General features: G+C 47.3%; 1 protein-coding gene across 1 annotated transcript; it reads left to right on the top strand.

Annotated features, from left to right (window-relative positions):
- Positions 1-3160: 3160 nt before the first annotated feature.
- SHISAL2A (shisa like 2A) lies at positions 3161-15584 on the top strand (the record flags this gene model as incomplete). The annotated part of the gene is made up of 3 exons (XM_080920873.1): positions 3161-3342; positions 8342-8481; positions 15334-15584. 3 exons carry the CDS (start codon positions 3161-3163, stop codon positions 15582-15584), a joined length of 573 nt encoding a protein of 190 aa, XP_080776999.1.
- Positions 15585-16708: the final 1124 nt, after the last annotated feature.

The following is a 16708-nucleotide window of genomic DNA, read 5'->3' as shown; positions in this document are numbered from 1 at the left end:
GAGGAAACGGGAAGGAACTCTGATAACCACTGGCTACGTGGCTTTGGAAAACTCACTTAACCTTCAGGAATCTCAGTCACTTTGCTGCAAAATGGGAACATAAGCACTTAACTCTAAATCTATTTTCAGGTTGACAAGATGGTTCAGTGAGTATAGAGACTTTGCTACCCAACCCAACAATGTGTATTTCATCCCCACATGGTAGGATAGGACATGGGAACTACATGATGGAAGAATAGAACAAACCATGGCCCATGAGCATGAGCATACACACGCATACACACAGAGACACATACACACATATATACACACACAGAGAGAGACACACACAGAGATATATACACACACACATACATACACACACAGAGAGACAGACACACATATATATACACACACATACTTACACACACACAGAGACACACACATACATACACACACACAGAGACACACACACATATATATACACACTCATACATACACACAGAGAGACACACATATACATACACACACATATATACACACACAGAGAGACACACATACAGACATATACATACACACAGAGAGACACACATACATACATATGCATACACACACATACACACACATATACACACATACATACATATACATACACACACAGAGACACACATACACAGAGATGCACATATATACACACACATACACACATATAGACATACATATACACAGACAGACACACATACAGGCACATACATACACACAGAAACACACAGATATACATACACACAGAGACATATACACACTAACAGAGACACACATACATACACATAGACACACACATAAACACACTACACGTCTATAAGCAGACATACATACATAATGAGAGACTACCTGGCATACAACAGGTGAGCAATAATGCCTTCAGGAAAGTATCATGAGAAGGTGCAACAAAAGGACATATTTAGGAAAGAGCTAGACCAGAGAATGTAGGTGATTTTAGCATAGGATCACGCAGATGTAGTGAGAAGAGTCTGAGGACATGTATGGGAAAATTACATCCTTACTAATACTGGCCTCCAACCACACTTCAACACTACCTTCTAGAATCCAAACAAGGGACAAACCAAAACAAACACAAGCACAGTAATGGTGTCTACAGTGTTGTTACTATAGAAACGACCTCAAAAGTACAGTGCTCAGTGGGCCCACCCAGCCATCTTTTGATATTCTAAACTGCAGGATTAAATTGTAACTCAATGCAACCCACAGCCTTTATGATCCTAAATAACTGCATCTTTGCAGTTAAAAACATCATTATTAATACTGGCCCACAAGCATCATCTAGAGTTTAAAGGAACTCAGGTGAGCAGACAGGGCAACACTGCTACTTGAGCACAGATGGCTGTGTGACATTGTGCTGGTTTCTCTCGGGGGCATGATCCTTCCTCTGGGTTTCTAGGAGAAAGAAATTTCTTGACTGGAAAAGGATTTGGGGAATTGTCTTCCCACTTTTGCCGGATGACCTCAGAGAGGCCTCCCTTCTTCCGAAGGATCCCTCCGCTTCCTTCCTTCTGGTAAATAGGAGACAAAATGCACCTTCAGTAGGGCAGCTCCAGTCTTCAGCAACAGCAGCTCAAGAGAAGAGTTTTCTGGAAATAACAACAGTTCCTCTTGGTTTTGAGGTATTGCTAACGAATCCTCGTACATACTAGGCAAATGATCTACCATTATGGTAAACTCTACACCAACAGTAAGTTTTTTGTCTGTTTTTGAGATGAGATCTGTATTGCCAAGTTTGCATTAAACTCCTGGGTTCAAGCAATCCTCCTGCCTCAGCCTGCTGAATAGCTGGGACTAGTGGCATATGACATCAGATCTGGCTGCTTTTTGTTTATTGTGTTTGCTTACTTCACGCTGACCCTTAAAGGCCATACCCTCTCAATAGCTTCCCTGTTCCCTTACACGGAGGCCCTCTGTGCCTACACTCCATGCATTCCCTCTCTGATTCCTCCACCTTGTTTCTCTAGGACCAGCCCAGAGTGGACCTTCAGGTCAGAGCCGTGATGTACAACGGCATCTGTGGAACCGCCTTTCAGGACAAAGGGAAAAGAAGCAGTGAAGGGGTCTGTTAAGCTTGCACCTAGACCCCTTCAGATCCATGATCCCACGTACACACACCACAGCAAAGGGAAGCACCACACTATTTCCCAGTCTTCTGTGAAGACAGAAAGGCTCTGAGCAACTGTGTAAGTCCTTCTGAGGGTACACTGGGGAAACTGAGGCTGTGGAAGTGCCTTTAGACAGGAATGAGAATATTGATTGCCCTTACAGAGTAGGAACAAGTTGTGAAGGTTGGCAGCCCCTAACTGAGGTGGGGGTAAAGACTTAATCCTGAGACAGTTGCCTTTGAGAGCAGGGAGTGCTAACAGTGTGTGTGTGTATGAACATTGTGTGTCAAAGAGGGAGCAGGGGAAGGAAGGGAAAAGAAAGGTAAAGAAGCTAGCAATGAAGACGTTGAAATTATTACTGAGAGCAGAGTGTGGCCACACACCCAGAATCCCAGCATTTGGGAGTTGCAAGCAGGTCAAGACATCCAGGCCAGTGTGGAATACATGAGGCCCGCTGGTAAAGAGGTTTGCTGAGAGCCAGCCAGACAACAGGGTTGAAATCCCACGAACTCAGGAGCCTGGGGAAACGACTTGTCTCTGCTCTTCAGCTGCCGTCTATACAACGAAAACCCTGGTCTTCAGGTTGCTTTGCCAGTCAAATGAAGTAATTGTTCACCAACCCCAGAGGAACCCATTCTGCCTGTCTCCTGCGTAGCACACAGTCGCCCTGAGAAAGGTCCTGGCGACCCGCACCGTGGCACCTCTCCCAGGCGAGAGCCTCAAATATCCACTTTGCCTCTCTGGTTGCCGCGTGGTGTCTCGGCGGCGGGGACGAGAAGGCAGCCCCCACCCAGGACTGGGTCCCCGCGCGCACCCCTGCCTCCGCGCCCGCGCACCTGACCACCGAGTTCCCGGGCGCCCCGTCCTCACCGCGCGCCTCCGCGCCTTTCGCCGTGCCTTTTTCTCTGCAGCGCCTCTACCTGCGCACTTCCCTGCCTGCCTGGCCCTCGGGCTCTTTCTCCGTCTCCGCTGGGTCTCCAGCCGCCGTCCGTCCGGGGGTCCAAGGAGGCGCGATGAGCGGCGCCTGCTCGGGCTACGTGAGCGCGGAGCAGGAGGTGGTTCCCGGCTTCAGCTGCCCGCTGCCAGGGGGCGAAGCGGCTGCTGTCTTCTGCTGTGGCTTCCGCGACCATAAGTACTGCTGCGACGACCCGCACAGCTTCTTCCCCTACGAGCACAACTACATGTGGTGGCTCAGGTACAGGCCCTGGCCCTAACCTCACCTTGAACCCCTTCACCCATCTTAGCCCCCTAGCCCACCCTCAGGCCAACCTCTTGTAAGCCTCTACCTTCATCTAAGTGCCCATCCCTCAAATCATTGCCAGCACTGACCCTACTCTTACTTTGTACCACATCAAACCCTCAAAGCCCCATCTCAACTCCTTCATCCTGACCCCGGCCATTATTTAGAACCACGCTTGAACCTGCCCAGCACTATCGAAAAGTACTTCATTCTGCCCTCACCCTCAAGACAATCCTAAGTCACAAGCCGACCCCCACCCTAACAGCAAATACTATCTTCAGACATACAGAGGACTCCCAAACTCTACCGTTACTCCTCACACTGCTGTTCAGATCTGGATACCGGCACAGTCCCACCCCCAGCTTTATGAACTCCCTATTACTACTGCAGTCCTAACCTGCCTCAGCCTCCTCCTCTAGCCTGCACGCAAACCGCATTAGGTGTTTATTCACATCTTGACTTTAATGGGCTCTAGACCTACAACCAAACCACAACCTCAAACCTTCATCCTCAGCTGATGCTATACAACCCAACCCCATCTCAGCCCATCTCAGCCCTTCCCTTCCCTCTCACTCTCTTTACTGGATACCTGAGTCCTGGGGGTCTACCCTATGCTCACACTAAAGCAAAAACCTGGAGGTCAGGGCTTCCTGTAAGTTCAGTGTGACATGGTAACATAGTGCCACACCAAAGGTGAGCTCCAGCCATTCTAATAGTGGGGCCTGGGTGCCGATACTTTATTTTCCCTGGCCGTTCAGGAACAGGGTTGCTTGGACCAACTCTGACAATCCTGAAACCTAAGTATAAAGCTGGAGAGCAGTAGGTCTTAATCCCTCTGAGGCCCCCAAAGAGACTGGGAAAGAGGTGTCAGGGAAAATGGGGTGGCCCATCGGGAGCTTTCTGTCCCTAACGGTGTGTGAGCAGAAGACAGTGCTTTCTGGGTACGAAGGAGACAAGCTGCTGCTGTGTCTCTGAGTCTTCCTGGCTCTTTATCTACCAGATGGGGAAATGACCGATCATTGTCTTGATTTCTGATTCAGGCAGAGGCAAGGATCAAAAGGGAGACAAAAGCATCTAGATATATGCCAATCACAACCACAAAGACTGCTTTTTCTAAGATGTCCAGTCTATAATTCTAAAACATTTTCAAATGACAAGGATGTCCTATCCTGCACATTTGGCTGGTGTCTAAAAACCCAAGGAATCATACTAATTTTTTCCGTTCCCATATATTCATCCATTTACTATACTGTTTGCTACAGGTTCCTTTGTGCAAGTCACCGAGGACACAAAAATCAGTTAGTCCCTGCATTCTTGTTGTGAGAGTCCAACCCAGGCCTTGGGCATATCATAGACTGGTACGCTAACACTGAGTGTGTCCCCAGCCCTCCTAGTCTGTTTAGAGCAGTGGTTCTCAACCTTCCTAATGCTGTGATCCTTCTGTACCATTCCTTACATTGTGGTGACCCCCCAACCGTAAAATTACTTCATTGCTTCTTCATAGGTGTAATTTTTGCTACTGTTGTGAATCATAATATAAATATCTGGTGGTTTTAGGTGATCCCCTATAAAAAGGTCATTTGACCTACAAAGGGGTCATGACCCACAGGTTGAGGACCCCTGATTTAACGACAGCCACTGTATCTAAGTGAACAGAACAGTATCTACTGACATCTCACTGTGTGTCTAGAACAGAGGTTAGAGCTGAAGAAAGATGGCACTGTCTGTTCAGAACCCGGTGCAAACCTTGGCTATAGCCTATCAGCGTGTGGCACATCTGAAGGTGCTCAATGCACTGAGTAGGGACTCAGGAGACAAGGTTCCCTTCCCATCCGTGTGAGATGAGAACATGACTCAGGGCAGGCTACGTGCTTCCACACACACAGAGAGCCTAAGACATCTCTCCATTTTGTAGATGGAAAGACTTAAGAGGGATTAAATTATTATTTCGAGTACCCCAGGGAGGAGTGGCAGAGCTGAGATGGAAACTTAGGCTTGTCAGATCCTAAACCCAGACTTGTCCTGTCCAACATCTGTCTGAACCCTCCCTGGCTCCTCCGTACTCAGCTCTCCCCAAATGTGGCTCTGTTATCTTCTGAGACTGTGTTGGCCCCTTATGATGCAAAGATGAGGAACCCTCTGTGCCTCCCACCCCCAGCTGGTTATCCCTTCCTCTTCCATTACTCCCTTATCTGTTCACTTCTTGTGACTCCTCCCGTTGCCTTGGAAACCCCCCTGTAGAATGCTTTAGTGGCTTAAATGGGTTTTAATGGAGGGTTAAATAGGGAGATCTCTAAAGTCAGATCTTATATCAGCATGACCCCAAAAGCAGCTGAAAGCTTAGTGTGTGAAGTGACTTCCTGGGTTCTTTTGTGTGGGGGTGTGGTTGGGTATGTGTGTTGTGCGTGCATGTATGCCCATGCACAGAACGCGCACCGTTCCTGCAGAGGTCAGAAGAGGGTGACTGATCCCCTGATACTGGAGTTACAGAAGCCTTTGAACTGTCATGGGAGTGCTGGGGACAGAAAGCTGTGCCTCTGGCTGAGCAGCCAGTGCTTTTAATTGCTCAGCCCACTTTCTGGGTTCTAACACAACATGGTTTATAATTGCAAAGCATAGAGCTGAGGGTCTTCAGGGCACCTGGCCAATTAGTGTGTTCTGAACTCTGAAACAGTTGCACGCATACATCTGACAAAGCCCCCATTTCTTCAGTATGGAGTCCTGTTTTTTTCCAAGTTTCATATGGTCCTATTTCATGAAATCTCATTCTTGCAAGCAAGTCTTCAGGTGAGCACAGAATCCTTAAGGGAGAGTGTCTGAGAGGAAAAGCCATCTTTAAAAGCCAACCATCTCCGAAGGAGAAGACATCCCATGGAGAAGCAGCTGGCATAAGTGCACCATCTGGCCCAGTGGCCAAAACCTCCTTCCATCTTCTTACTGCCAGGATGTGAGCCAGAAGGCAGTAGCCTCGACAAAGGCCAGAGTTAGCAGTTGGGTACCAAGAACACTGGCTCTCTGCACCCTCGTGGGCCACCTGGTGAGACTGAAGGGCAGAGCTGGAGGTTGGTACTGCAAATACCCTCTTTTGGCACTCATTCGGTCACCCGGTGAGATGTGAAGATCTCTTCTTCTCCTTTCTTCTTCTTCTTCTCTCTTCTTCTCTCTTCTTCTTCTCCTTCTTCTTCTCCTTCTTCTTCTTCTTCTTCTTCTTCTTCTTCTTCTTCTTCTTCTTCTTCTTCTTCTTCTCCTTCTCCTTCTCCTTCTCCTTCTCCTTCTCCTTCTCCTTCTTCTCCTTCTCCTTCTCCTTCTCCTCCTCCTCCTCCTCCTCTTCCTCCTCCTCCCCCCCCTCCTTCTTCTTCTTCACAAATGAAGGTCAGAAAAGCAACATGATAGTTCCCCCATCTACATGGCAGAATCAGGTTTCAAACTTTGAACAGTGCCTGTTCCGGAAGCCCACTAGTATTGCCTGAGTGCCTTCTCAGGGTCATGGTGGGTGTTTGTCTCTCAGAGTCAGCACAGCAAAATCTCCTAAGAACAGAGGCCTCTAGTTGGGTTTCTGTGCAGAGCAGGACTCTTGTCGGGATGGAGAGGCAGCTGTCTGTCTTGTGCTAACCTCTCCTCAGGAGGAAACTACCCGCTCTGTAAGCAGTGCCTCCTCGGCAGACAGTGCTAATCATTTTAGGTCCATCTGGTGCTGAAATACAGCTTTTCCTCTCAGAGTACTCTCTGTCTTTCTCATGCTGTATCCTCAGTTCTCAGATGGACATGGTCCAGGGATGCTGCACTTCTGAGATAGCATTTGCTCCCTAACTCACCTCCAGTTTGAGACATATCCTATAGTCTTCTCGCCATTCCACAAAAGAGGTCACTTTCCCATCCTGGTGCACATAAATCTCTCTCACAAAGAGTGACATCCTTATCTGTTCATGGGTCTACCAGCTGAAGGCCCATGAACAATAAACAACCTCAAATGAGAAAACTATTGGTTTGGGATGTGTGTGTGTGTGTGTGTGTGTGTGACTAATGGACATAGGGACATATGCATGTGCAGAGGCCAGCAGTCAATCTCACATGTGATTCTCCAGAATACCAACCACCTCCTTTGAGGTAAGGTCTCTCTCTCATTAGCCTTGAGGTCAGCAGTTGGGCTAGGGTGGCTGGCTAGTGAGCCCCAGGGATCCTCCTGTCTCTGCCTCTGGAGTGCTGGGATTAAAGCCTATGCCATTACACCCAGCTAAGTAGTTTTCCGGAAAGTTATCTCAGAAAACACTGGAAGAGGTGGGAAAATGAGACAGAGAAAATACCAAGAGTAGGTTATGTTACAAGCAAGTCATACTAAGGTAGCCAGCGCTTAGCCTCTGCCGGTCAGCATACCATGTATACTTCAGAGTTATTCCACCGGAGCTGGGTACATATATACCAATGTGGTTGTGAGCTGGTCAGGGAAGGAAGCAATAATTATCCTATACTTCTGACCTGTTCAATGAGCAGGCTGAGCTTTGTTCTGGGTCTAAGAAAGTCTTCAGGCAAAGAGATGCTGGCAACTGAAACCCTGCACTGAATATTCCACAATAGGACCCAAGGGAATGTGGCCAGGACAGCTACAGCCTGCATTACACCTAGAGGCAGCTTGATAATATAGTTTGCTATATGTTCCTCCAACTTTATGTGTATGTATATTCAATTAAGTTTGGGCTGAGCTTTGTGTCTAGTATTGTATTGCTATTTTCCCTTTACATTACCTTATAAGAATGTATTTGTGTGTTTGTGTACATGCATGTAGTTGTTGCTATGGGGGACACACACACAGAGACCAGATGACCCCCCACTGATCTGCCTCAGTGAGCTAAACTAGTGGGAAAGTTGAAGAAGCTGAGTCCTACCACTCACACTTCAGCAGCACACTGCCTCCCTAGGCCCCAGCGCTCAGCCCCCTGTGTTCTTCCATCTCCAGCATCGGAGCGCTTGTGGGCCTGTCCACAGCAGCAGTGGTCCTTCTGGCCTTCCTCATCACTGCCTGTGTGCTCTGCTACCTGTTCATCAGCTCAAAGCCTCAGACAAAGCTGGACCCAGGCTTACGCTTACAGACAGCAGGTAAGAAAGACGCTACATGAAGTCCTGTAACAGGCAAGCTCAACTCTTTCTTTGTGGGAGAGAGATAATTAGAATTCAGGTCTGGATGGCCAGGTGTGGGAGAGCACCTTGTTTGTTTGCTTGCTTGTTTGTTTTTCAAAACAGGGTTTCTCTGTGTAGCCCTGGCTGTCCTGGAACTCACAGAGATCTACCTGGGAGAGCACACTTTTAATCCCAGCTCTTGGGATAGGGGTGGGGGGCAGAAGTAGGCAGCCCTCTATAAGTAAGATTGAGCCAGCCTGGTCTATATAGTGAGATCCTGTCTCAAAGGAGAAAAACAAAAGAGAAAGGAAAAAAAAAAAGAAACAAAAAACAGAGAAAGAGAAAAAGAAAGAAAAAAGGAGAGAGACAGAAAGAGAAAGCAAGAAAGAAAGAAAGAAAAGAGGAAGAAATGAGATCCAGAACATTCACCTTCTGAGTTTACTGGAATATTCACACTTCTCAGGAAGTCTGTGAGCTGAACATTTCTGACCCTTCACATGCCCTTCATGTGACCTCCACATGCCCTTCACATACCCTTCATGTACTCAGCCCTTATCAGAGTCTCTAACGTCATCAGCTCTGTCACACAAAGATTATGCATGGATGGATTTTCTAAAGACTGTTTTCATCCTAGCCTTAGGGAGTATAAACTGATTTTCATATTATCCCAAAACAAAACTGAGCTAATGAGACATACTTGCCATTTCTCAAAAATCAACATTTGATCAGAAGCTGAAAACAGTATTTTATTTTTCATAATCTGTTGTACTCACCCCTTCATTTGCATGGGCCAGTGAGAACCTCAGAGGGGACCAAAAAGGAAGTGTTGCCTTTTCCCAAACATTTTATAACCTCTGACTGGAACTGTTGAAGATCCAAGTTGGTATTAACCAAAGAGTTCTCAGCACAGTTGAGTGAACAGCGGGGGGGGGGGGGGGGGTGTTGGGGAAGGGGGGTTTGGGAGGGTTGGGGGGGTGTCTGTACCTCACAAGTGAGAGACTAGAGGTGGAGAGAGGGCTGGAGGCTCACTCAAGGAGTCGGAGCTGACAGAGAAATGAGATGCAGCCGATGCCTGTCCTCCCAGAGCCACTAAACTTGGGCTGCGCAGTGTGTACGTATGACATTGTCTGATGCCATACGTATCAACTTTTATCAGTGTTGATGAAGCAAATAGAGGAGGGAAGGCAGCATGAGGCAGACAATAGGGAAAAGTGTGGCCAGGACTGAATGAGTATCAGGGTAACTCTTGGGGGTGAACTCTTAGGGAACAGGGCCTGGAAGGTAGGAGGAGTACTCCAGCAACTGAGGCAAAGGCAGTGAGCATCAGGCGGGTAGAAGGGTGGGTGGAAGATGGAGAGGGCTGAGTGCTATCGTTTGCAAGAGATTAATTTCCTAACTTAAAAAGGCCACAAGCAACAGCCCCTCTAGAACCCTGAAGACGGTTGAGAGTGGAAAGGTTCCTCTGGCTGCCTGTGGAGTCAGGAATAGGAGGAAGCAAAACTGAGCAGAAGAAATTGACAACTTTGCCTAAATCAAATACAAATGATATAAGACATCATGTATGAAGCTAAGAAACAAGGATAGGCTGCAAAGAGTTTGTGTGTATGTGTTCATGCTGGCACACGTGGTGTGTGTGTGTGTATGTGTTCGCAAGTGGCTCACACATGTGAAAGCATCTATTCTCACAGTCTACGATATATTCACGTTGTATATTTTTAACTTGCTTACTTGCTAAAATGTATTTGTAATCTCAAAATCAATACTTTAAATACCTATGAGGTTATTACAAATTGAGTGTGTACAGTGACAAAAATCTGAGGGGCATGGGTCAATCAAAGCTGTACTCTTTAAACGTGTTTCCTCTTTGTGTCTGTCTAGAACCATTTTGTTTCAGGTTTGTGAGGTTCACAACTGGTTTCCCCATTGAAATGCCTCTGGATACAGTTCTGAAGTGCTAATGCCCCCAAGCATGAGAATTCTCTTATTTTGTGAAGAACTTAGGGTGCTAAATGTCTAGATATGTATTATAGGGCATTGAATGTGATTCAATGTTAATAAACCAAATATATCTATGAAACCAAGGAACTGAAGAGACGGCTCACTCAGCACTGGCTGCTCTTCCAGAGGACCTGGATTAGATTTCCCAGTACCTACATGGTAGCTCACAACTGTCTATAACTTCAGAGCCAGGGAATTTGGGACCCAGGCAGGGACAGTTATGACACTTCCATTGTACAGAAAAAGAAACTAAGGTTCAAAGTCACCTAATGAGATCAGCTCTATTTGAACTCCTGCTGCCAAGAAAGGGAAGCCCTTCTTCTGTGCTGGATACTCTTTGAAGATGCTCTGGGACCAATCTTCCTAACTGCCCCAGTGAGGTTAGCATCACTCATGTATAGCTATGGTGGCCAGGTCAGCTTATAAACTGTGGTCCTGAGATTCCAATGTGTTTCTCTGCCTCTCAAGTCCTGCTCTCTTTCACGTCATCAAAATCATGTCATGCCTGGGCTGGGGCTGCACCAAGGTCCCCCTGTGCCTCCCTGCCCCCATCCCAGCCTTTCTGGCTAAGAGTCATATAGCTCATCCTTGCTCATGTAGATGGAGAACACCTTCCTGCTTCTAAGTGTCCTGCCATCATCCAAGTTATTCAGTCACCAAGGTTTAGAGCAACTTTTGCTCTTGCTTTTTGTTTCTTAATTCTTGAAGATGGAAAGTGTGTCCGCTGACCTTTTACTAGACGACCACTTCTGCTTCTTCACCTTTTATAGCCCTCGGTCTTCATCGTGATGCCCTCTCTTCCCTTCCTCTGGACCCCACAGCGTTGGGCCAGAAGCAGCTGAGATGTGTGTGGGCCCACTGTTTTGTTTTTACCACATCTTTCCCCCTTTATAGACTCCCGCTTCCATTTTCTTTGCTGTCTTGCTCTTCAGGAAGACAGGACAGATTATGGCTCCCATTTTACAGGAGAAAAAGAACAAGAGTCAGCAGGGGAAGTGACCAAGTCCTCATCGAGATAGTGAGCTTGTGTTTGTTCCGGATGTCACCCAGATCTCCTAGGCTTTAGAGTAGAATCACTGTGCTGTGTGTGTGTGTGTGTGAGTGTGTGTGTGTGTGTCCTTTTTTCTATCCCTCCCTGTGCTGAGGATCTAATGCAAGGCCTTGAGTGTGAAAAGCCACACTGTCCCTTGTAGATGAACTCCAGTAACTTCCTTAGTGGAGTTCTTTGTGAAAAACCAACTGGATCGGAAGGGTGGCTGAGGTCCTGTGGCTGTGCTCTGCCTGTGCTGAGGACTTCAGCACTTGGCTAGCTCTACTTCTCTGGCACGTGGCTATCATCTACTGTTTTGAGACCACGGAAGTGAAGTGAGAATGAAGATGATGTCCCAACCCATCAAAATTAAATGAACTTTAATTTTTCTCCGGAAGGAGATTGTTAATCACCCATTCGTCCTGGTCTGAACCCCAGGGATCCAGACATCAGTTCTGATGCTCTTGGCATCCCAAAGGGATGCTGAAACCCAGAGAGGAACAGTCATGCACGCAAACCCCAGGCTAGCATGTGGTCTGGTTGGACCCTTGCCGTTCAGGCCACAGATGTTTCTCTACAACAGCTGCCCACGCTTCATAGCGGTTTCTATCACCACCCCACACCCATCCCACTCCATTTGGAGGGTTCAGTCACCCTAGATCCCACTGCTTCTTGATTAAGCACATGTGTAGTGACACTTGTGAAGCACAGCATTAGTCACATGTGTCACCGATGAGCTAATTTTGATTCATCTCCAAGCAGGAAAGAACCTGCTCTATCTGGGTACCACAGGCTTATCCTAAGTTCAGACTGAGGACTCTGGGGAGCAAGGTCTGATGGCAGAGGTCTTTAGAGAAAGTTGGAAGGTGCTCCAGATTTAATATTGTCTTTCTGTTCTCACGGTTCCTCTGGTCTTGTTTCTTTTTATTGCTTATTTGTTTATGCTTTTTAAATTGTCTTTTAGTTATGCCTATAGTGGTATGTCTCTGTGTGGGTTTGTGTTTGTGGATGCAGCACCTGTGGTGGCCATAAGGTGGATTCCCCTTCGGCAGAATTATACGCCCTTGTCAGCTGCCCAAGGTGGGTGCTGAGAACCTAACCCTGGCTCTACAACAGGAGCAAGCACTCTTAACTGCTGAACCACTCTGCAACCCTTTGGTTTTGTTTTTTGGCCATTTTAGAGGTCTCTTATTATCATTTTTAGTACCTATTGAGCTATGAATTCATAGGGGCGGCCCCTGGCAGCTTACTCTTTTCTTCCTGACTCCAAGAGTAGAAGAACTAGCCGGCTCTGCAGTTGAACCCAGGCTGGGTTCTCCTGGGTTTCCTTCTTTTTCTGATCATTTCCCTTCGTCATTTGGAATGCTGTTTTTGGCTCTTACAATGCTTCCCATGCTCAACAGCAGCATCCTGGGTAACACTGTAGACTCTTCAGTTTGGCCCTGGTAACAGCTGTAGGACACTTACTCCTTTTGGGAACCACCTATTCCTTTGATGTCACCATGTCACCTTACTTGCAGATTCATATCCACAGGGCCAAAGGACAGCCCCCGGCTTTCTAAAGTGTGTGGGGAACACATCCCAGGTGCCCCGTTCCTTTCTCTTGTGTTTGTCATCTCTGCAGGTGCCTGGAAGATGGCAGTCCCGGTACAAGGTTTCCTACTAAACAAACTGTTCTCTGGGCCCTAACCTAATCTGTAAAATAACCTTAGGAAAAAATCAGAGATGTTTACGTGGCTCCTAGTTAGTCTGAAATACAAGGCATTATCAATTAAGCCCCAACCCCCACTTTCATTTGTCCAGGATTGAACCTGCAGCCACACATATGCTGAACATGCGCTCTACCCTCACCTCTCATCTTAATTAATGTATGATTATGATGTCTTTGTCTGTGTGTGATATGTGTGTGTGGTAGTGCATGTGCACATTTGTGGGACACAGGCACATGTGAAAGACAGAGGAGGACACCAGGCTTCCTACCCTATCCGTTGTTGTCTGTTTCCTTGAGACAGGGTCTTTCACAACCTGGAGCCTGTTGCTTTTTTTTTTAAGCTATGTTGACTGAGCAGCAAGTCCCAGCAATCCTCCTGTTTCCACCACCAACAGCTTGGGATGCAGATACAGAGAGATGATGCATATCTGGCCACACCCAGCCCTTTTCTCTGTAATCCCAGTTCAGCTCTGCTTGCCCCACAGCGAGTGCCCGTACCCACAGAGTCAGCTCACCTGTCCTGTTATTTTGCTTTTAAAACACAATTTTTAGGAGCTGGAATCCAGCAGTCAGGAGCACCGGTTCTTCTTCCAGAGGACCCTGGATCACCACATGGCAGCTCACAGCCGTCTGTAACTTAGTTCCAAGAATCTAACTCCCTGCTCAAACCAAAATCTGGGTGTGATGGCCGATACTTGTAAACCCAAAGGAGGTTCAAAAACTTAAAGAGCCCATTTGGGAACTGGAGAGAATTCTGTTGTGGAAAAGCAGACTTCTTGAGGGGAGATGAGCAGAAAAGTAGCTGAGCAGAGATAAGCCATGGGCAGGCTGTGAAAAGCCTTGACAGCCACCCCAGTTACACCCTTGACTTTTGAGTACTCTGGTGACTGTGGAGGGCACAGAGCTGAGGAGCCCTGCTGGAGGCTGTTGCAGTCTGAGCAGAAGCCAAAGCCTAAAGGAGGTGGTGGCCATGGGGCAGTGGCCTTGGTGGCCTTGGGGTGGGTATAGCAGGATCTGGTGGGGCCCGCAGCAACTGTGAAGGAGAAAAGGTGTAAGAGCCAATGGTATTCTGGCTTAAACATGGATTTGGGGTTTTGTCTGGTTTTTTTTTGCTTGTTTTTGTTTTGTTTTGAGAAGGTTTCTCTGAGTAGCCCTGGCTATCCTGGAACTTGCACTATAGACCAGGCTGACCTCAAACTCAGACATCTACCTGCCTTTGCCTACTAGTTGCTGGGATTAAAGGTGTGTGCCACCAGGTGAACATAGGATTCAAAAGTGACCATGAGATGCGGTGACAAGTGAGTGCCCTTCCTACCTCAGAGAGAAGATGAAGGAAGGGGAGAGTCACAGAGAATACAAGAGTCTTTTGTTTGGTTGGGTTAATTTGGTTTGATTTTTAGGTTAAGGTCTCACTTTGTAGCCCAGGCTAGCCTCACACTTCTTGGGATCCTGAAGCCTCTGCTCCCCAGGTTCTGGGCTGGCAGGGCTGTGTATCACACACAGCCACCACCTATTCTCTTTCATCTTTGTTTTATTTTATGTGTAGAAGTGTTCTCCCTATGTGTTTATCTCTTCACCTCATGCTAGTCTGGTGCTGGATCCTGGAACTGAAGTCGCAAACAGTTGTGAACCACCATAGGGATGCTGGGAATCAAACCCAGGGCCTCTACAAGAACATCAAGTGCTCTTAGCTGCTGAGCCGTCTTTCCAGCTTCTCCAGCTCTTAGACTGTTCTTAAAACAGAGAACAGCAGATGTTTTACAAACAGGCAGGGCTCCTCTGCATGTTGGCTGTGTAACCAGCCTGGGTCTTCATCAAGGAAATGGACTTGTAGCTTTTAGTGGCTTTTTAACCCTCAGAGGGATATGGTGAAGGTCATTTCTTTTTCTCTTAGCAATCCCTTCCCCTGCTCAAGAGGAACATGGGCAGTCCCTATGTGTGGTATACTGCTAACAATTATTTCTTGTATGAAGACCATGAACACAGTAATCAATCATGCTCAGGTAATCAACAGAGAAGTTGGCTACAGGTGTGCCACTAGTGGGGGAGAATGGGCTGAAGGAGGAAGCTACCTCAGATTGCTGTTTTTCAGGTTCCAAGGAGATGTCGCCTGACCACCAAGGTTTGAACACAGCAATCAGGATAGAGGTACCAGGGGTAAGCTCTCCCAAGTACAGTTCATTCTCAAACACACAGCTGGAAAGCAATGAGAGGCAGACCACAGGTCCCAGATGTCTCCTCCAGAACCACCAGTTCATGGCCACAGCGACTGCTAGCCACATTCCAGGCAGCCCCGAAGAGGCCTCTGTCCCCACCCCTGACCCATATGGACCAGTTCCATAAACATCCAATAAATGTCTTTGCATCATTGCATCATTCCTTCTGGAGACTCTCTCTCTCTCTTTGTGAAAAGGTGGGGGTAAGAACGGCCAAAGGGACTTTGGAGCTAGTGGGATAAATGAGGGTTTTTCCCAACAAAAAGCACCAAGGTCTTGCTATGGACCCAGCTGTCTTGCTCAGCCTGAACAACTTAGGACCAACAGAAGTTGAACGGGATTCATGTGGACAGCAGGGTTACTGGCAGCAACACACAGTACAGAAACCTGAGTTAGTGGAGTCTCAGAGAAGCCCTTCTCCTGAAGACCTGACTTGTTTTATGTGCTTTCTCTATCCCAGTGTAGGTGTATGTAAAAGTCCCTGGAATGGGGATCTGGGCTCAGAGGGGTAGATTTATTGTCCATCCCTCCAGCGGTCCTGGATTGAGCCCCTGGTAAGGTACACGGTGAGAGGAAGCACAGCACAGGCCCCACTCAGAGTTTCACAGCTGACTAAAACAGTGAATGAGTGGCCAGGCGGTGGCTGCGCACAACTTTAATCCTGGCACTCGGGAGGCACAAGCAGACAGATCTCTGAGTTCCAGGCCAGCCTGGTCTACAGATCAAGTTCCAGGACAGCCTGGGCTATACAAAGAAACCCAGTCTTCAAAACAAAACAAGACAACAGCAACAGCAAAACAAAAGGATGAATGAATGAGGGATGGTAAGATGGCTCGGCAAGTAAAGAAACTTACAGCCAAGTGTGATGACCTAAGCTTGGTCCTGGACTCTACATGATAAACGGAGAGTATAGCCTCCTCTAAATTGTTTGACTCACACACACACAGACAGACAGACAGACAGACAGACAGACAGACAGATAGATAGATAGATAGAATTTTAATTTTTTTCATTGAGTGAGTAAAAGAATGATTATCACACCAAATATAAGTTCCACAGGGTGGACTGAACTACTTAACCCAAGTGGCCTGGACAGTCGTTCATGTATTGCTCTTGCAAAGGAACAGCTCATAATTAACCGCAGCTCCTGAGACACAACACCTTCTTCTGGTCTCCTTTGATACTGCACTTAGGTGCACCAGCCCACACACTGACACAGACATACACATACACATATACATATAACTAAAA

This window comes from Micromys minutus, assembly GCF_963924665.1.
Source record: "Micromys minutus genome assembly, chromosome: 9".
Taxonomy (NCBI): domain Eukaryota; kingdom Metazoa; phylum Chordata; class Mammalia; order Rodentia; family Muridae; genus Micromys; species Micromys minutus.
The sequence above is the reverse complement of the archived record's forward strand: the minus strand, read 5'-3'. Positions and strand labels throughout refer to the sequence as shown.